The sequence below is a fragment of the Dreissena polymorpha genome, chromosome 4 (assembly GCF_020536995.1).
Source record: "Dreissena polymorpha isolate Duluth1 chromosome 4, UMN_Dpol_1.0, whole genome shotgun sequence".
Lineage (NCBI taxonomy): Eukaryota > Metazoa > Mollusca > Bivalvia > Myida > Dreissenidae > Dreissena > Dreissena polymorpha.
The window spans coordinates 118499537-118521719 of record NC_068358.1 but is presented as its reverse complement, the minus strand read 5'-3'; the positions used below and the strand labels follow the sequence as shown (position 1 = coordinate 118521719).

Below are 22183 nucleotides of genomic sequence, written 5' to 3'. Positions count from 1 at the left end.
AAGGTAGCGCACCCTTAATGGGCACATATCCAAATATAATCTAATTAATTATTTTCTTAATCAGCATCATTTCACTGAACTACATGCAAATTTGTAGGTAGGCTTTCCATGCTTTAGAAAAATATACCGATATTTTCAATACCACCCCCACACTCGGCTTTTGTCCAGTTTATTTTCACCCCTGGGGTATATAAAAGTTCCATAATTCATTCAAATTTCCAAATATGGGCATGCAGTTGGTGTGTACAGATGCAGTTAAGGTGTTTAAAGTTTAAACAAGATGAAATAAGTATTCTTTTACAGACATTTATTTTTTACAAATTATTATCTATAGAAGAGCGCCATGAAATGTAAGTGATTTCAGCCCAGTAAAAATTGGGTTGGTTAAAAACAAAGTGTCATAAAATTCAAAATAGTATCATTTAAGTAATATTTGGAACTTAGTTTTTATAGATACACTATATACAGCAAAAATGCCAAGAAATAGAGAGATTTACCGTTTACTTTTTCAAATAAAAATAAAAATGCAACATTCATGATACGTATTTTCAGCAGTAAATCCCCCAATTTAGCCATATCGTTTTTTTAATTTTAAAAATTAAAGAATATGCATAAAAATTGCAACATATTTAACAATAAACACAGCTTATATGCTATATTAAATCAAATTATGTTAGAAAATAAATAAAATGCGCCGCAAAAAGTATGCGATGCCGGCAGGATTCAAACCTGTGGCGAAAAATCCCAAAAGATTTCTAGTCTATCGCCATAACCACTCGACCACGACAACTTCACATTAGTTAAAGCTTAAATCAGATATAAATAAATAAACAATTAAAAAGGCTCTGCGATCTTTGAAGAAATCGCGAAATCGTATTTTTCAGATGATATTTGGTATATATATTCAATTTTAATTGTGAAAATACTGTATTATAAAGGAATGACGTAAACATATATAAAAAATCAAAGTTTGAAAAATTCATCTCTCAGAAATAACTGATCATTGAAAATCGGCAATGATCGTAAAATAAATCGCGGGAAATCATTAGGGGTGCGTTACCTTAACATGGTGTAATACAACTTCACACAATGACACCTTTTAAAAAAAAAACAGAACAATGCAGTCATGTTATATTCACTACCGGGTATATATATTTTTCTGAGCTGCATTTTTATAAAATTAACGTACAAAATACTATTCATTCTTAAGCATAGTGTCAATAAAAATTAATTTGTGAGAATAAAGTGAAAAATTTGAAGAACATTTTATTTCACTTTATTTTGATTTGTCATGGAATACAACAAGAGCACTGCATAACAGGTGCCAACACTTGGCTGAGGGTGCAGTTTTGAATAAATGAAAGCTTGTCAGAATTTTTTATTTTTTAGAGGTCACAGTGACCTTGACCTTTGACCTAGTGACCCAAAAATCTGTGTGGCGTGTAGTACTAGGTGCATGTACATATGAAGTTTCAAAGTTGCAGGTGGAAGCAATTTAGAGAGCCAATGTAAAGGTTTTAGCATGGTGGACGCGGACGACGAGCTGACTATGACAATACCTAGGTTTTTCTCCGAAAACAGCCGAGCTAAAAAATTATCCTTTAATAGCCTAAGAACATTCTTTTATTCTTTCCTGTCAAATCTCTTTTCAAATGAGAATGATTGTCTATACTTACAATATTGTACACAATGATAGCAGTAAGCTGGTACGTGGGATTCTGAAAGTGGACGTAAGTTATACAAGTGATATTCCAATAAACAAGCATTTAGACTAACCCCATATACTTCATCTTGTAACTCATATCAAGCTTAATCAACAAAAGTGGCTAAATATAACACACAAATTACTCTGTAATCTGCCCTTAATAAACTTAATAAAGTAATCTTCTTTAGATGTACATGAAGACATATTTCAAAAGCCTTACTGCAAATTATAATGAATGTGTTCCTTTAAGTAAATTACAAATTTTATTGCGAAAGACATTAATCAGGTAAAAACTGTTGTTTATTTGAGCTACAGACAGTTAATAAAAAAAACACTTAAATATTAACACGATAAAGATCTAATATCAGCAAAGATTCTAACTTACTTTTGTAATTTGACAGCTGATTCCTGGAATGCAGCTGCTGTCTTTTTTCTGTCAATACCTGCAATGTGAGAACCGATTGAATATGTAGTTAACCCTTTGCATGCTGGGATATTTGTCGTCTGCTTAATTGGTGTCTGCTGAATTTCTAAAATAATATTTTTCTTCACTTTTTTTCAAAAAACACTATCAGAATAGCAAACAGTTTAGATCCTGATGAGACGCCATGTTCTGTGGCGTCTCATCTGGATCTAAAAATCTGTTTGAAAAGGCCTTCAAAATTCCGTTCCAGCACTGAAAGAGTTAACTATTCCTTTACCACTTAGATACGTAAGACACATGTGTAGTCCCTAAGAAAGTTCAATTTAATTACAGACCTTTCATACTAGATTTAAATTTTTTAGGCTTCATTTCCAACCCTTAGATACTTATGAGCAGCAAACAGCATAAAACCTGAACAGACTGCGAGTTACGAAAGGGTTAAATTATAGTATACACAGAAAAGCTTTCCACAAAAACATGTTTCAAAATGTTCTACCATGTTAATATTGGTGGATACAGAATAGGATCTCAATAATTTAATTTTTACTTATTTCTATTACCATAGTTAACACTATTTTTGTTTGATAAAAACAGGAATGACTGATGGAATAACAGACAGATGGATAAAACTGAAATAAAATGCATAATTATCTCTCTTAAGGCCCTCTGTTCAGATAATTTTGTTATTAACCTAGGTTATGTTTGAGTTTAAGCGGAATCCAGACATTAATTTTCAATTATATCTAACCATAATATCTATAACCATAGCAAACCACAATTTTGGTCCAAGGAAAAAATGTGCATAGGGTGCATTTTCCCAAAATGGCCCTCAATCCAAAACCATATTTCTTATCAAACTTGCTGGAGTTTTTTTTTAATTATTTCAGGATCCAGATGTTTGTTTTAAATTATCTGCAACCCATGGCAAACACATTTGTTCTGACCAAAATACAGTAATGTCTGTGCTTCCTATATGGCCCTATATCTACAAACCAAGTTTCATAAGCCTAGCAGTACTTTTTGAGTAATCATAGGTTTCACATTAAGACAGAAGCATGAAAACATAGACAGACAGAGGATGAACGTATAGTCCTCTCCCGTTACACTGGTAGGGAAGTAAAAACCTATGATATTAAGCAGGTTCATACATCACCTTACTTAGATATTACAGTGATTTTTTTACCTGCGAGTCCTGCGTCCTGGACTCACAAAAACCTCTGGGGATGCAAAGTTTCGAATTATGTGAATCCTAAAAATGCATTGAAATTTCTCAAAAAATAATATTGTTTAATATTTGGACTCATTCTTTCAATACGGGGACTCAAAGATTTGCAAGTTATCGAGTCCCAGGACTCAGATGAGAAAATTTGTAAAAAATATCACTGGATATTATTGTAACTTCTACTTACTATGAATGATAGAATAAGGGAACTGTAGATTTTTCCCTTCTGCTTCTTTCCTCCTTGAAATGGTCACTTTTCTCTCTTGGTAGAACTGAGTGTACGACTCTGACTTGACTGGTAAATGTACAGGACTAGAATCAGTTTTTGAACTGAGGTCAATATCGTCAATATCTGGGTCATTCAAATCACTTATGTCTTTTGAAAAGCTGTCCATGGGAATGCTGTAATCCGATTGATCGCTGGAGTCGGTTTTGGAATGGGATTGGTTGGAATAGTTTGAATTGCGGTTGCTACAATTCTTTGGCACATATGAGGTAGTTGCTGTACATTTCAAAGTGCTGTCATTGTGTACCTACAAGGAAAACAAACAATTACTTACCATTAGTTCCACATTATTTGCGTCACATTGATTCATGACAAGTGTATTTTTGTTATGAAAATAATTGAACTTTGAAGTAAATAAGAAGTTTTTCGTACAACTCTAATATAAACAAAAATATATTTAAAAAAACACACACACACACACAGAAAGTTGTGAAAACATTTAACTGTTGATTGTGTTTATGTATTTGTTTAAAGCTCCATTTTAATTTGTATTCAATAAAACATATCCCCATAAAATGTTACAATTTCCTATGAAGAATAAGTGTCATGTTCAATGTTTAATAACACATTGTCACAAAAAAACAGTTGTATAAAACATACAGACTGCTTTGCAAGTGAAAGAAAAAAGGATAGAATCCAACAGAAGTAAAAAAACAAACCATTGTTATCCACTCCAATTTGGAAACCAGTACCTACCATCTTGGTGTCTGTATTGGTCCCTATGGCGCCATCTGTGGTATCCCCATTACTCTGGAAACAAATCAGTGTTCTGTTCATAAAAATTGCTATTAAAGTGTGTACATACACTTTTTCAATGTATATGGTTTAAATACAATTGAAATTGGGTTACATATTAAATTTAACTGTGAAAGGTATGTGTCCACAGTTTAGTCAAATGATTCCAATAATATTGTTTGCAATATATTCAGCAAGACTCCTGACTAATAAAAGTTTTGTTAACATGTGTTGATTGATAAATAATCATATAACAACATCACAAAAATAATAACGCATTAAAATGCTTTTCATTGATAACTTAGCCAACCCAGGTTATATCAACATATAGTTTAAAGCCACACACCTTGAAATGAAATACATTTTTATCAATACATAAAGATGCAATTTGAAAGTGTGCAAAATTGTCATTAAATCTATAGCCTAGTTTGCAAGTAATTTATTATTTTTTATGCCCCTGGATCGATAGATCAGGGGTATATTGTTTTTGTCAAGTCTGTCTGTCTGTCTGTCTGTCATTCCGTCATTCTGTCACCAAAACTTTAACCTTCGTTTTAATCTTGAAGATAGCAACTTGATATTTGGCATGCATGTGTATCTCATGGAGCTGCACATTTTTAATGGTAAAAAGTCAAGGTCAAGGTCATCCTTCAAGGTCAAAGGTCAAATATCATTGTATTTTTCTTTCCTAAAACTTTAACCTTCGTTAAAGTTATGTCATAACTTTTTGAATATTGAAAAAAGCAACTTGATATTTGGCATGCATGTGTATCTCACGTACATGTAGCTGCTCATTTTGAGCGGTGAAAGGTCAAGGTCATCCTTCAAGGTCAAAGGTTAAATGTATGGCTTCAAAGCAGCACAATAGGGGGGCATTGTGTTTCTGACATACACATCTCTTGTTTTATTTTAAAACGGAAAGTATCACTTCTATATGTATACGTCCATTTTGACAAACGCGAGAATTTTTTTGTTTTAAAGCGCAAAAAAAACGGATTTCTACCTTGTAACCACCAGATATATTCTAATTGGCATAGATAAAATTAAATCTATAGCCTAGTTAGCAAATTATTATTTATTTTTTTAAATTTTAGAACCGAAAGTAGGATTTCTATACATATACGTCCATTTTGACATACGCGACTTTTTTTTAAGTTTAAAAGCGCAAAAAAAGACGGATTTCTACCTTGTAAGCACCAGATATATTCTAATTGGCATAGATAAAATTAAATCCAAAGCCCAGTTAGCAAATAATTTTTGTTTTCAAACGGTACCGCTTTTAAAACCGAAAGTAGGATTTCTCTTAAAGAATACATGTATAACTTATGTAAAAGTAACAACCAGACATCTTTTGTACTCTTAATGTCAAAGAGACACTTAAAAGGTGTAATAACTTTCATGCTCGATTATTACCTTGTTTTCATGAGATTTCTTCCAGCAGCTGACTAGGAATCTGTATACGCTGTCTCTGGCAATAAATGAGCCAAAGGCATACTGCAAAGAAGCATGCAGTGCCTATCAGCAGCATAGAGAAAGTGTAACATTGGACAATATGTGTTGCGTTTTTTTGCGTAAAGTGTCGTCCCAGATTAGCCTGTGTGGACAGTCCACACAGGCTAATCAGGGACGACACTTTCCACTTTTATGACATTTTTCGTTTAAATGAAGTCTCTTCTTAGCAAAAATCCAATTTAGAAGGAAAGAGTTGTCCCTGGGATGACACTTTAAGCACATGCATTAAGCCCAGTTTTCTCAGAACACGACTCATATGGTTATACATATGAGCAGTATATAGCAATTGTTTACTGCGACGCTACGCTATCAGATACAGAAATGCTACACAGATACAATAGTTCCACTGCATATCTACCCACGTACAGTGTTCCCATGATAGGTCATGTAAAAAAAAGGCAGATTAACAGTCTGGTTATTATTGAGTGTATGCAGTACAACTGAAAACAGCTAACAGTCTGGTTATTATTGAATGTATGCAGTACAACTGAAAACAGCTAACAGTCTGGTTATTATTGAATGTATGCAGTACAACTGAAAATAGCTAACAGTCTGGTTATTCTTAAATGTATGCAGTACAACTGAAAACAGCTAACAGTCTGGTTATTATTGAATGTATGCAGTACAACTGAAAACAGCTAACAGTCTGGTTATTATTGAATGTATGCAGTACAACTGAAAACAGCTAACAGTCTGGTTATTATTGAATGTATGCAGTACAACTGAAAACAGCTAACAGTCTGGTTATTATTAAATGTATGCAGTACAACTGAAAACAGCTAACAGTCTGGTTATTATTGAATGTATGCAGTACAACTGAAAACAGCTTACAGTCTGGTTATTATTGAATGTATGCAGTACAACTGAAAACAGCTAACAGTCTGGTTATTATTGAATGTATGCAGTACAACTGAAAACAGCTAACAGTCTGGTTATTATTGAATGTATGCAGTACAACTGAAAACAGCTAACGGTCTGGTTATTATTGAATGTATGCAGTACAACTGAAAACAGCTAACAGTCTGGTTATTATTGAATGTATGCAGTTCAACTGAAAATAGCTAACAGTCTGGTTATTATTGAATGTATGCAGTACAACTGAAAACAGCTAACAGTCTGGTTATTATTGAATGTATGCAGTACAACTGAAAACAGCTAACAGTCTGGTTATTATTGAATGTATGCAGTACAACTGAAAACAGCTAACGGTCTGGTTATTATTGAATGTATGCAGTACATCTGAAAACAGCTCACTTACTTTTCCTTGTTTTGATAAAATTCACATGAATTCAGACTCATCCTTCAAAAATATGTCTAAGATGCACAGGTAAAAAACCAATTAACTTCTAGTTTTTACAATGCCAATGCCTCACCTTTTCATTTTTGGTCTGAAGTCCAATAGCATTTGGAAATATAATGGCTGTCTTCTCTCTGGTAATACTGATCACAGACTCCATGGGGATTTCAAGCTAGTAAATACACATCACATATATGCACAGGCAGCATGACGGCATTATGTACATCACTTACAGGGGTCGTATTCCAGAAGCATCTTTAAAGTTAAATTTAATTCTTATCCTTAAATTGGGAAATTTTCTTAAAGGGATCTTTTCACGCTTTGGTAAATTGACAAAATTGAAAAAATTTGTTTCAGATTCGCAAATTTTCGTTTTAGTTATGATATTTGTGAGGAAACAGTAATACTGAACATTTACCATGGTCTAATATAGCCATTATATGCATCTTTTGACGATTTTAAAACCTAAAAATTATAAAGCGTTGCAACGCGAAACGATTGAATAATTTGGAGAGTTCTGTTTTTGTCGTTAAATTTTGTGAAACTACGAAGATTGCTTATATAAGGTATAAAATACTTCAAGTATATGTACTCGGCGGAATAGCTCAGTAGGCTAAAGCGTTTTTACTTCAGGACTCTGGCAGGACTCCAGGGGTCACTGGTTCGAAACCTGGTCCGGGCAATGTTCTTTTCCTTTTTTTAATTTATTCTTGATTTTTTACTGGAGCTTTTACGATCCAATGTTTACATTTATCAATATAAAGCATTTAATGATTAAGTTAAAAAATGCCAAAATCTGTGAAAAGGCCCCTTTAAGTGTTTCATTTCATATTGAAATACATTGGCATCAATATATACATTTAAATAATACATGTATCATTATGACAATGTTATTTTAAGAATACCAAAAACACATGTGTTGCTTTATTTAGTAAAGAAATACAAAACATTGTATTTTTTAACTTAAGTGAAATTATTTAAGAAATGACTTAAGATGTTTCTGGAAAACCATCCTGGCTGATATACACTATAGTTTTACACTAACATGTTATAAAATCATTATTTACTTCATAACAATAAGGAATACGGTAATATATTTTTTATAAAAGAAGAAATAATATATTATTAGCAAAATGATTATCAGTGCAACATCTTTTAAACATACTAGCAAATATCAGTATGTCAATTAGTATTACAATTTCTCAAACAAGTAATTGTTATGCAGTAAGGTGAAAATTTAATGAATACATCTGCATGTTGATAGATATCAGATAAAAATATGTTTTATCAACATACTAATTGACCAACAAACAAACCAAAATGTGCATATTGGTAAAATTCTTTTTTGGTCTGCGAACTCAACAGATTAAGGCATGCCATAATAATATCAGGAGTTTAGATCTTGATTGTGACTCAAAATTAGTGGAAAAGTTGCATAAGTGGCAACAAAATTACAAAAGTGGCAATGTGAAAACAATTGTCTCAAAAAACCTAAATGAAAATATACTTTGATTAAAATTTTCAGTCGAAAGCAAGCGGCAAAGTGCAAACAGCTGTAACATAAGGAGCCAGCATATGTCCGATATCAATATTGATTCATGAACATAGGAGGCATCCAGGTCAGTGGCAAACCTGAAACCACTAATTGTTATAGATGAGGTTTGTACTGCAATTGACAAGTTTTACAGGGGTTATTATCAGATTGGCAGTAAATGGCAGCAAAGACCAATAACTAGAAAATAGAGCTGGTAAAAAATAGGAGAATTCTAAAATATAGAGAATTCACAATCTCACTAACATTAAGTATATCTGTGTAAATGTGAGAATCAAATCAACATAATTTAAATTGAGATCTTTCATGTTCAGGTGTTTAATATTTCATTTTCTTATTCAGATGTACATTTGTGTGGTTCTATAATTCTGAAACATTTATGCAGCATACTGTTTGATTTATGTCATTGTTATATTTGATGACTTTTGTTTTGTTAATTTCAGCTGTTTGTAATTTGCAAACATTATTATTTATGATATAACAAGAAATGTGTTTGTCAGAAACACTATGTCCCCTTCTGCCCCGCTTTGAAGCTATATATTTGACCTTTGACCTTGAAGGATGACCTTGACCTTTCACTACTCAAAATGTGAAGCTCCATGAGATACACATGAATGCCAAATATCAAGTTGCTAACTTCAATATTGCAAAAGTTATGGCAAATGTTAAAGTTTTACGCAAACACACAAACAAACAAACACACAAACAAACCAACAGAAAGGGCAAAAACAATACGTCCCCCACTATAGTGGTGGGGGACATAAAAATTAAGAATTTTTGTATATGTACAAGTAATAATAGTCAATGTAATAATGTTATACAGTTTATTTAATGAGTGTTATTAGCAAAAAGGGAGGATAGGCCAACAGTTAACAATGTATATATCTTAAAGAAAGTAGCGACAATTTTTCTTGAGACAGTGAAACCCCTCTATATAAAATAATTCCAAGTGCTGTCAAACTTATCTTAAAAAAAAACTTATTTTAACATTCTTACAAATTGGCTACTTAATTGTATTTGCTTGCAGTACCTAGTACAGTAAAATTGTACAAATGTATCATGACAAAAGATACTTTCTGCAGAAAGTCAAGAACATTCTGAGGATTGAAGGTAATCACATTTGTACCTTTCTGCCTCGACCTTTGATGCGCGAGTAGAAGCAGAACCAGTTCTGGGAAACGTACAGGTTACCCTGCAGCAAGATGTCCCCAATGAAGGCACAGGAAAAAACTGAAACCAAAGCATTATATTGTTGGGTGATAAACAGAAATATAGAGCTGTACATTTATTATACACATAATACTATGGAATTATTTATTTCATTGACATAAAATTTTGTGGATTTCATTACATCTGGCATTATTGTTGGGTCTTGAATGTGTGGATTATTTTATATTGCCTGATTAAAGGCTTTGTACATAAGAGTGTATTGACCATTTCATTTTTTAATTGAAATGATTTTACTTGTACATGTGTACATGTATCTATCTGTACCTTATAAAATGTTTTACTGATGTTTATATCATGATATATCTGTCCATAGTCTCTTGTTACTCAAATTGAGTGGTCTTGTACAGTTTATTGTATATATTTTAACTAAACTACCGTAATAACTCTATGTTTTTCGGACACTCTAAGTTTTCGGACACCCCTTTGTTTAAGCAAAAATAATTATTTTTTCGTGACTCTTAATTTTCAGACACACAAGCTTTCTTCCATAATTAATGTCTCTAAGTTTTCGGACAGTATATTTTACAGCGCTATTTTACCAAATTTCGGTCCTGTTTTCGATATCTAATGACTCTTCGACCATGGGGTTTTACAACCAGATTAACATCATAAAACATGGCAGGTGCATGCCTGAGGGCAAAGGACCATTACATATGTGTTATTGGGTAAATGACCTTGTAAACCGGTATTAAACAATGGTTTCGCCCGATGCCATAAGCTTATGACAATTACCAGGGGTAGTACCAATTAACAATTAAATTATCTACCAAAATGGTACTATAATAACCCCTTCTCAGTAAAATAACTGTGACAAATACTATACGCTTCAACTATTGCAAGTTTTACAATGGAAGGTGTTAGACAACAACTATCGGAAATGAACAAACCAAGAAAACATAGTTTGCTTTTTTTAATGCGTTAATTACAGGTTCATACTAGTGAGTATCGGTACATCACATGCTCATCTTTGAACTTGTTGGTCAAAGTACAACCTTGTAGTAACTTTCTGTCAAATTAATTAAGCATTTAAATTTATTTAAAATGCAGTGTAAACATATATTACTGTAATTTATACTATACAGCATGGTATTTTACAAGCACGTGCTATTACCGGTAGTCGTTGATACATTTGACTTCAATTTTCAACTCTAAGTTTTCAGACATCTGTATTTTGTGAATATTTTTTGTATCTAAGTTTTCGGACACGAATTTTTATTTTTATTTTTAAGTGTCAGAAAACATAAGAGTAATTATGGTATATTTTATTTTATTTCATTATATTTGATTAAATCACACATGTTTTAATCATATATTCAATTGTATGTACAGAAATAAGTCTTTGAACTGTCTGTCTGTCTGTCTGTCTGTCTGTCTGTCTGTCTGTCTGTCTGTCTGTCTGTCCAGTCATTTCATGTCAGATTGTGTAATGAATGACATTCAAAGTCATCTTATTCTTAACTCCCTTCACAAACAAAAATTCCTTAAACTTTCTCTCATGAGAAATTCTGCCTGATTAACCACTGAGCATAATGTACATCTAGATAAGAGCATTGAGAATTTATCAATTAATCTGTGTTCTGCCATTGGCTCAATTGATGTCCCCACCCAATTTTAGTAAGTGGGTCTGCAGGCGCAAAAACAAAATTCTAAATAATTGATTCAATATTTTTTTCAGTTATTAAATCGATCAAAAGCATAAATGGAACATTTTCTCATAGATGGGTGAGATAACACCCAATAAAATATCTGAAAATTACATGCCTATGAAAAGCCAGAAAAAAGGGAAAACACCCTTTTTGCTTCTTGTAAAAAATAAAAGAAAACGCAAAAAAAATAGAAGAATGAATTTCCTTATTGCATACATCATCCATTAATTATAAGTACATGAAATGATGACAATGTAGTACACCTAATGATGACAATGTAAGTTTGGCTTCATAATTTATAGGGATCATCTTTGTTGTTTTGGAAATTTAAGAAGTATTGTGAAAAACAAATTTTTGCTTCTGCATCATGCTTAAGAATTTTTTCTGCGTTTTTAACAGTTTAAGAAGTACAAATGTAAATGAGCGTTGAAGCATGACAACAAGATGAAATCAATAACTGATTTTAAAAGCACTTGTAAATACTTATTGGAGTCAAAATTATTTCTGTGTCCCCAAATATTTCTTATTTGCCAGGCTTGTTTAAGTAGTACATGTACATGTAGGTTCATGGTGCTTAATGCATGTTTGTAAAGTGTCATCCCGGTTAAGCCTGTGCAGTCTATACAGGGACAACCCTTTCTGCTTTAATGACATTCAAGGAAGAGTGGAAAGTGTCGTCCCTGATAAGCCTGTGCAGTCTATACAGGGACAACCCTTTCTGCTTTAATGACATTCAAGGCAGAGTGGAAAGTGTCCTCCCTGATAAGCCTGTGCAGTCTATACAGGGACAACCCTTTCTGCTTTAATGACATTCAAGGCAGAGTGGAAAGTGTCCTCCCTGATAAGCCTGTGCAGTCTATACAGGGACAACCCTTTCTGCTTTAATGACATTCAAGGCAGAGTGGAAAGTGTCCTCCCTGATAAGCCTGTGCAGTCTATACAAGGACAACCCTTTCTGCTTTAATGACATTCAAGGCAGAGTGGAAAGTGTCGTGCCTGATATTAGCCTGTGCAGTCTATACAAGGACAACCCTTTCTGCTTTAATGACATTCAAGGCAGAGTGGAAAGTGTCGTTCCTGATAAGCCTGTGCAGTCTAGACAGGGAAAACCCTTTCTGCTTTAATGACATTCAAGGCAGAGTGGAAAGTGTCTTCCCTGATATAAGCCTGTGCAGACTGCCAAGGCTCATCTTGTACGACACTTAATTGAGCACATGCATTAATCTCTTTTTTCACAAAGCAGACTCAAATCCTTTTTATTCAAACAAAAAATAATTCTGTTCCTGCTTCACTTACAGTCCATTGGAGTCTCATGTTCAGGGACCGTCTTAAAGAGCTTATGGAACTTCTCTGTACGAGACTTGCTCAGGCCGGGAGTAGAATCCTGAAAATGGAATTTCAGTTGGCTGTGAAACCAGAACCAATGTGCATTAAAATAACTTCATACCTTATGATGGTTTGAAAAAGCCTTTTATTCCTTACAGAGATGTATAAGCCGCACGCACACCAAAAGACTTGCGATTGTTTTAAATTTCACTTAAAAGACCTTCCCTACAAACATTAATATAAAGTTAACCTTCATGTTTGCATGATACTCATGGTTGTTCAGCATACGCTTCGATAAACTAAATAAATGTTTAGTAAAGATTCTATATTCTGAGAGGGTAAGATTAATGGAACAGATAACTCAAGCGTTAGTAACTCAAAGACCTACTGTTACTCAAACAAGAGGGCCAAGATGGCCCTAGTTCGCTCACCTGAGAGGAGTCGGTTCATTCAATCTTTACCTAATGTCATACTTTACCTAGATATTGACCAGACAAACATCCTGGTCAAGTTTCATTATTATTGAACCAAAACTCTGGTGTAGGGAGTTTTTTTGTTTTTGTAAGATTTGAAATGGTGACCTATATTTTGATTTGACCCCCCTTACTAAACATCAAACTTTGCTTACAAGGATTTTGTATAATAAAATGAAAATTTGGACAATCTAAGGGCAATAAATTATGGCATTAATGTGAATGCTAGAGTGTTTACAAACCAATGTGGACGAACGGACAGCGGACAAAGACCATGCAATCCTAAAACCTCACCTGAGCAATCAGGTGAGCTAAAAAGTGTGTTTCACCAATCTGAGCCATTTTCCAACTTGTCCAAGAAATCAATAAAACCAATGTATTGGCTAAGTTTCACGATGATTAGGCAAAATACAACGTATGTGACTTCTATAGTGTTCGATCACAAGGTTTCTCTCTATATAATAAGTCACATAAGGAAAACTGCCCCACCCCCCTGGCAGCCATGTTTATTGACCCATCAGGACCATTTGCAAACTCATCTGAGATATATATAAAACCAATCTTTTCACCAAGTTTCATGATGGATGGGCAAAAAATGTGACTTCTAGAGTGTTCACAAGCTTTTTTTACTAAATAAATATTAAAAAAACTGCCCCCCCCCCCCCCCCCCCCCCCCCGGCAGCCATGTTATTCAACTGACCAGAACCATTTTACAACTCACCTCTCGTATCAAGGGAACAAATGTTCTGACCAAATTTCATGAAAATTCCGCAAAAAATGTGACTTCTAGAGTGTTCACATGTTTTCACTATATATGTACATATAGAGAAAAATGCCACACCCACTGGCGGCCATGTTTTTCACTGATCTGGACCATTTTGAACTCGTCCGACATATCAATAAAACCAATGTTTTGATTAAATTTCATTATGATGGGCCAAAATTGTGACTTCTAGAGTGTTTACAAGGTTTCTCTTTAGCCATTTAAGGAAAACTGCCCCGCCCACTGGCGGCCATGTTTTTCAATGGACCGGAATCACTTTTGAACTCAACCAACATATCATTAAGACAGACATTTAGACAAAGTTACATGAAGATTGGGAATTAAATTTGACTTCTACAGTGTTTACAAGCTTTTTCTTTTGTTTTTTACCTAGTGACCTAGTTTTTGACCCAGCACGACCCAGTTTCGAACTCGATCAAGATATCATTGGGACAAATCTTCTGACCAAGTTTCATGAAGATCGGACAATAAATGTGGCCTCTAGAGTGTTTACGAACAAATGTGGAAGGACGGACGACGGACAAAGACCAGTCACAAAAGCTCAACTGAGCAAACAGGTGAGCTAAAAACAAGAGCTGTCACCATAGGATGACATATGCCCCCTATAAACGCTTTGATAGAAGTTATAGCATTTTTCGAAACCTAAACGCGGACCCTCAGTTCAAGGTCAAGGTCCCAGGGGTAAATAATTGTGTGCGTATGGAAAGGCCTTGTCCATATTCACATGCATACCAAATAAGAAGGTTACATCTCAAGGGACATAGAAGATATGAGCATTTTTCGAAACCTAAACGCAGATTTCGAAACCTTAACCCGGACCCTAAGTTCAAGGTCAAGGTCACAAGGGTACAAAATTTTGTGCGTATGGAAAGGCCTTGTCCATATACACATGCATACCAAAAATATGAAGGTTATATCTCAAGGGACATAGAAGTTATGAGCATTTTTCGAAACCTAAATGCAAAGTGTGACGGAAAGACGAACAGACAGACAGACTGGCGGACAGACAGACAGTCCGATCACTATATGCCCCCTTCGAAAGGGGGCATAAAAACATCCAACCTCGAATAACAATTAACACATAAATGACACAACTACACGGTATTATTATGAAAACATTAATAATCAAAGGGGAGTAACTACTGTAAACTTAAATGCAATATTTAGAAGAGTTGTCTCGCATGTCACATGACCTTAATTCATGATAGTTTACAAGCATTTTTACTATATAAATATAAGGAAAACTGCCACCTCCCCCTGGCAACCATGTTTTGAACAGACCGCAACCATTTTCAAACTTAACTCACGTATCTAGGAAACAAAAATTCTGACAAAATTTCATGAAAATTGGGCCAAAAATGTGACTTCTAGAGTGTTCGACATGTTTTCACTATATACATATAGAGAAAAATGCCCTGCCCACTGGCGGCCATGTTTTTTCACCGATCTGGACCATTTTCGAACTGGTTCGAGAAATCAATAAAACAAATGTTTTGATCAACTTTCATGATGATGGAGCAAACATTGTGACTTCCAGAGTGTTTACAAGGTTTCTCTATAGCCAAATAAGGAAAACTGCCCCGCCCACTGGCGGCCATGTTTTACAATGGACCGGAACCACTTTTGAACTCAACCAACATATCATTCAGACAAACATTTTGACAAAGTTACATGAAGATTGGGCATGAAATGTGACTTCTACAGTGTTTACAAGTTTTTTCTTTTTTTTTACCTAGTGACCTAGTTTTTGACCTGGCACAACCCAGTTTCGAACTCGAACGAGATTTCATTGGGAAGAAGCTTCTGACCAAGTTTCATGAAGATCGGAAATAAATGTGGCCTCTAGAGTGTTTACGAAGAAATGTTAACAGACGGACGTACGACAGACAAAGACTGGTCACAAAAGCTCACCTGAGCAATCAGGTGAGCTAAAATTGTCATTGTTCTGCCAAAAGTGTTATTTTTTTAAATGCATTAAAATTCTTCAACACATGCACCAATAAATACATGTAAATAGTTCAAGCACAGGTGTTGGTCCCTCCTTCTATCAGAGGGGGTAATCACATGATAGTCAAGATGGCGACATCCATACCAAGGCAGGTATTTTTCGCAGCTTTAAATCCTTTATAACTTAAATTAATTTTTTAAACACCGCTTACTTTTCAGCCAAAACAGCAAGAAAGTTACTAGCGTTAATTTTGTATTAATATTTGCTCTACATGTATATCTTGACTTTACTGGCTTCGAAATTTCTTAGCAGGACCCACAGTTCCACAAAGAAAATTAGCTGGGAGTTAAGTCGAGATATAAACTGAATTTTAATAGGAAATGAACACTTATCACATTTTTATTTATATTTAGCTGGGGAGTGAGCGTCATTTAAAAATTAAACATAAGTCATAAAGGGTTAAAAAAAAGGCAAAAAATACCAGTCCTGTCATGGACATTGCCATCTTGACTAACACATGATTACCCCCTCTGTTCAATGCAATGTTAAAATTAATACTGTATAACAGAAGATTATTCTCAACTCCGTGTTTTTTTTACCATTTTGGGAAAATGGTCAGAGCCATTTGGATTGGGAAAAATCAAATCACTTTGACAAAAATAACAATTAAGTGTATTTTATTTTTTGCTAAGAAGTTTTTAATTAAGAATTAGTGTTTTCAATTTTATAATATCTAAGGCTCAACCCATAGAGCAACATAGGTATATTTTTATTTTTTTTAAATCTTAATTATATATTTATGAATTTTTGAAACCTTCATTAGGAAATTTGATGCAGTCGTTTGGGAAAAATATAAACTTTTTTATATCGGGAATAGGGATTAATAAAAGCCCCATTTTTTTATTAAAAAACACTGCCCCTCTATGTTAGGTTTTCTGACAGGGACAAATGTTTTCAAAAATGTTGAACTAGGGGACTAAATTAAGACAGTTACATAAGTTTACGCTGAATTGTTATTGAATTCATTATCTTAAATACCAGTTTACACATTAAAGCATAAAATAATAGACGTATTTTTAATTTGATGTCAAACAAGGAATAAGGATGGGTGAACATAAATATATGTCAATGAATTAAGGTTTCTCGAGTATTAATACCAATATATTTGTTTTCCTTTCAAAATTAATAGGCGTTCGCAGGTTCAGAAAAATACATTTTAAGTCAATAGTCCAGTAGGACAATTTGGGGTGATTTCCCATTTTTCCTCGTCGCATTAGTTCTCTTCCAATATAAAAGACTGTTGTTTCTTTATCATGTATTCATGACATGAATTATGGCAGTACTGTGTTTCATCTTTAATAAACACGATTTAAACTTTTTGCACCATTATTATATTTGTTCTTGAATGGTTAAATATATGTTTTTTTAATACAACTAGTCCTTTTGACAAGTTTAAACCAGCCAGAGCATTCAGCTTGACTGGCACAAACATGTCTTTATTATGCACAGGTTAGTAAAAGGAAATATGATACAGAATTTCCGTTTTTTTTTTAAACCTTTAATTGTTAACTCAATCCATTTTGTCATCCAGTTGCCACCTCAAGCAAAGAACGTTTTTATCCATTGATTAATATTCCTGTTCCTTCAAACATATTAACAATTACATAATCAAAATATCAATACTCCAAGAGTTCATTAAAATGTCTGCAAACGACTGCATGGTACTGATAAAGAAAGTTAACTACATTTAACTGTAACTAATAGCCTGTGCCATGAAACTTGACAACAGAATCAATATCAATCTTCATTAGTTGTTAGGCTAGATTTGGTTCACCCACTGGTACTATTTCCAACAAACACTTTTCTGACTGTACAAATATCAATGTACTCAGTTTAATTATTTCACTGCTTTGCAAGCAATCAATGGTTTTGCAGCTTATTATTATTGCTTTGCATGGGACGATTATGGACTTTTTTTTAAATATATACAAACACAAGTCTTGTTTAATAACTAGTATAGTAATTGTTCACTGCCCCTCTTTTCATGAAAGACTTACCTTTTGCCTTAATAAGCTTGGGAAGTTATTTTGAGGGACGTCTTTTATATAGCATACAGATTAAAATTTTTTATAATATATTAAACAATTTATGAACATTAATTCATGTAAGAGAATCCAGACAACTAACGTCATACAAGTCAGTTTGCGGAAATCAAAAACATTATTTTGTTAATAATGTATGAACAATATTTTTTCAAAATCTTCAAACAAATGTCTTCTTCATTGTTTGATTTCAGTAGAGTATAATTGGAAGACCCCACAAACTTAAATGTTTTATTAACCACAATAATTGGATTTCTCAATGCCAACTTAATGCAATCAATAAAAAATTTCCACAGAAAACCGCATCACAAAATGTAAGCAAAATAATGAAAATATAGTTAGTAAAATTCCATTTAATACAAAATATTGTTAAAATGTTATCCTCTGCTGACCCTCAGTTTAACCCCCCCCCAGCCCCCCCCCCCCCCCCCCCCCCCCCCCCCCCCCTAAATCAACAACTGGTTAATAAGTTGTTAGTTAATACTCAACACAGTATGGTGCCATTACTTCCCTCACATGTACACATTTCTATCCCATAAACAGGCATCCAGCCTGCAATGTCATAAGAGACCCCACCCAGCACCCCCAATAAGTTTTACTTTGCTTTATAAAAGCATTAAAAGTAAAAAGCCTCCAAGCGCGTAAAAAGGACGTTATTTTTTTATTCAATTGATGTCATCTGATGACGTATTTCTAGCAACTTCAGTCATTTCATTTGTTTGTTTGAATGGATTCTACTAATTATATACATGTAACTAGTGAAAATGGTGGGATAAACAGAATAAGTGGTTCCGGTTTTCTAAGACTCGCTAAATTAACCCTTTCCTACTTAGATAGGCATTTATACGCATTTGCATTCCCTTAAAAAGTTACAATTAATTTAAGACCTTTCTTACTAGATTCAAGTTTTAAAGGCTTCATTTCCAACCCTTAGTTACTTATGAGCAGCAAACAGCATAAAACCTGAACCGACTGTGAGTTACTCGCAGGCTCCCCAGGGAAACAGGTCCATGAACTTCATTAATTTGTTCATGAACTTCGTGAATAACATGATTTATGTTATTTGGAAATGTAAGTCTTAATTACCGGCTAAACTGATCAGCCATTGGTTCCATTTCAACTTCTTTGGCACTATGTTCACTTATGTTTCCCAATTTTTGTTACATTGTATCACTCTTTCCTCTGCTTTATGAATATTTTTGTCATCAACAGAATCAGAAGCATAACCAATCATTTCATACTCATTAACTGTTCACCAACATGCTCATGAAGTGTCAGCAATTCTAATGATTTTATTAAAATGTTGAATTTTATCTTTAAGTTCTTTCAGTTTACCAGGAATATCACTCCTGTAGATTTTAATGACTGTGGTAAATAAGCTTTAGTACATAACTTTGTTGTGTTATTCTTCGTTTTCGTCGTTTAAATGAAGATCCTCAAATCATACAATGTTTACGAAAACATTAAACTGGGAATAAAATAATACTTTTCTGTTATTATCATATTTCCATTGTGTGTCCTGTTAAAATATTTCTCAACTTGTCTGTTAACAGTTCTATATTTATCTTTGTGAAACCTGTTCATGAACAAATTCATAAAGTTCATGAACCTTTTTGTTTCAGAGTTTGTGATTTTGGTCATGAATAGGTTCATGAAATCTAAAAGTTCATTAAATCTAGAAGTTCATGAAATATATATTTTGCTTTTTCATGAATATATTGTTCATGAATTGATTCATGAATATTTCACAAAGTTCATGAACCTTTTTGTTTCAGAGTTCATGAATTTGTTCGTAATAAGTAAATGAATTATACAAGTTTGTGAAACACAAATTTTGCTTTTCATGAATATCTTGTTCATGAATTGATTCATGAATAATTTCATGAATAAATTCATGAAGTTTGTGAACCTTTTTCCCAGGGGGCTCAGCTGTTCTGGTTTTATGCTGGTTGCAAGAGCCATTATAACTTTGCTTCTGACGGGGAAAGGGTTAATAAACGTATCTTTATTCAACACTAACCAAGAAGTCTCTACTCACACATGGGTGGAAAATAGCAACAGTGAAATCAATGTTTCACTCAGAAAAATTCAAGTGGTGTGAAGAGAATCAAACCAGGGACTTTCCAATCCATAACAAGTGTCCTAACACCAGACTCCTGCTCCTTCAAACCTATAGTTGTATACTGTTATACAAATGTAGACCTACATACTTATACATGTACGCGAATGCATCTTCAAATACCTTGACAAAATTGTCAAAACACCCAAATAGGTTTTGTAGAGTTTAACTCTCATTTTGCAAACAATATCAAGTCAAAGGTAAACAGCTGCAAAGTGTTAAGTTCCTTCAATTGTTTGATGACAGACAGACAGTACTTTCATTTTAAGCCTTTCATTGTTATCTATTTATACCAGGTTTTTTTCACAGGGACTATGCAATATCAAGTTTTCTTGGGCAACACTACAGTGTTCTAGATAAGAATAATCCACCTCACAACAATTCCTTTTACCCTGTATAATAACATGATTCTACATTTTTTGGATTAGCAGTACTATATATATAAGTTAATAGTTTTTATAGCCTTGCCTGGATTCGAGTGTTGGTGTTTTTTATGAGTTTATAGGCACACATTTAAATCCATTGACAAATAAATTATTAGTATTTTTCAATTAATGCCATAAATAAATTTGATCAAGTGTTTAACTTAATAATGATGATAAAATGTATTCAATCTTGTTTGGTGATAAAATGTATTAAATCTTAAAATCATTATGAAATTTGAACCCTTATCATGAAATTTATTTTAAACCATCCAGTTATTAATTGCACTCGACACAACTGTAATGTAATTTGTATACATATGATAACCAGGGATCATATTTTTTTCAGTTTTGTCGGTCCTAGACCGATTGAAAATCCCAAACAGTCGGTCCTATTCTGTTTTCTAAAATTTGCATGTCATGAAATCGATTACACAGTGAACATGCTAACACCCCCTATTTACATTCTTATCTCGATTAGGTGTGATATACCATTCGCTGCAGTCTCTAAACCGGTCAGGACCAGTTTATTGCCTGTCAGCCGACTAGTATGACCCCAAGCAGCGAAGAGTGCGGGGTTGTGTATTAGTCATGCATGAATAACCCGTGTCAATATCAATTGATAATTTCAATGGCTTATACCTAGCACACTAATTAATCGATCCGTAATGTGTACTCGTCCACGATAAAATCGTTGACAGTTACTTCGGAGATGGAAATCTTGATGTTATCCTCGTGGAAATTGTGCATTTCATGCATGAAACAGTAAACTTTCATATAAACAAAGAAGAAAATCGGATATTCTGCAATAATTGTGGGCGGACCTTATACACTGAAAGCACGCGTTTAAACTAAGCAAAACATGCCTATACATTTTCCACCAGCGTAATAATCCGGCAATAAATGAATGAAAGTCACGGATCTGATCGACAGAACAGCTGAAAGTTATTTTATGGGCGGAACTTCACACAAGTACACAAGAAAAATAATATACATTGTATAAAGCTTTAGTAAAAATCGTGTTAGAATCGAAGTAATTTGTGTAATTATTGTTTGTAGTTGAATTACCACAACCTTAAGTTTAGATGCGTGGTATCAAATCACACAGATTAATAATATTGACAACTATGAAAAAAAGTCAGATAAAACAGCACACGAAACACGGAGCGTATATTGACTCATCTAGAGTCTGTGCACGAAACAACAATGAAATAGCAAATGATAAAACCAATTGAGAAAACTCATATTTACTGTTTAAAAAAAATGCCTAAGGGAATTTAACTTGTTCTTTTATTATACAACCTTCATGAATGGCAAAATCAATGGTATGTATTTTAACGTAATTTGTCATGATTTCTGTAATACATTTTCGGACACATTTTCCCCAGTTAAATCCAGAC

General features: G+C 33.6%; 1 protein-coding gene across 1 annotated transcript in view; it reads right to left on the bottom strand.

Annotated features, from left to right (window-relative positions):
* The window catches only part of LOC127879631 (GRAM domain-containing protein 2B-like), a 48209-nt gene that overhangs the window by 6351 nt on the left and 19675 nt on the right, over positions 1-22183 (bottom strand). The window contains exons 4-11 of the mRNA XM_052426601.1: positions 12906-12993; positions 9860-9963; positions 7258-7353; positions 5786-5866; positions 4334-4387; positions 3539-3884; positions 2091-2148; positions 1677-1718 (exon numbers count right to left, since the gene is read on the bottom strand). Of these exons, the coding sequence (XP_052282561.1) occupies positions 1677-1718; positions 2091-2148; positions 3539-3884; positions 4334-4387; positions 5786-5866; positions 7258-7353; positions 9860-9963; positions 12906-12993 (869 nt within the window). The remainder of the gene's footprint in view (positions 1-1676; positions 1719-2090; positions 2149-3538; positions 3885-4333; positions 4388-5785; positions 5867-7257; positions 7354-9859; positions 9964-12905; positions 12994-22183) is intronic.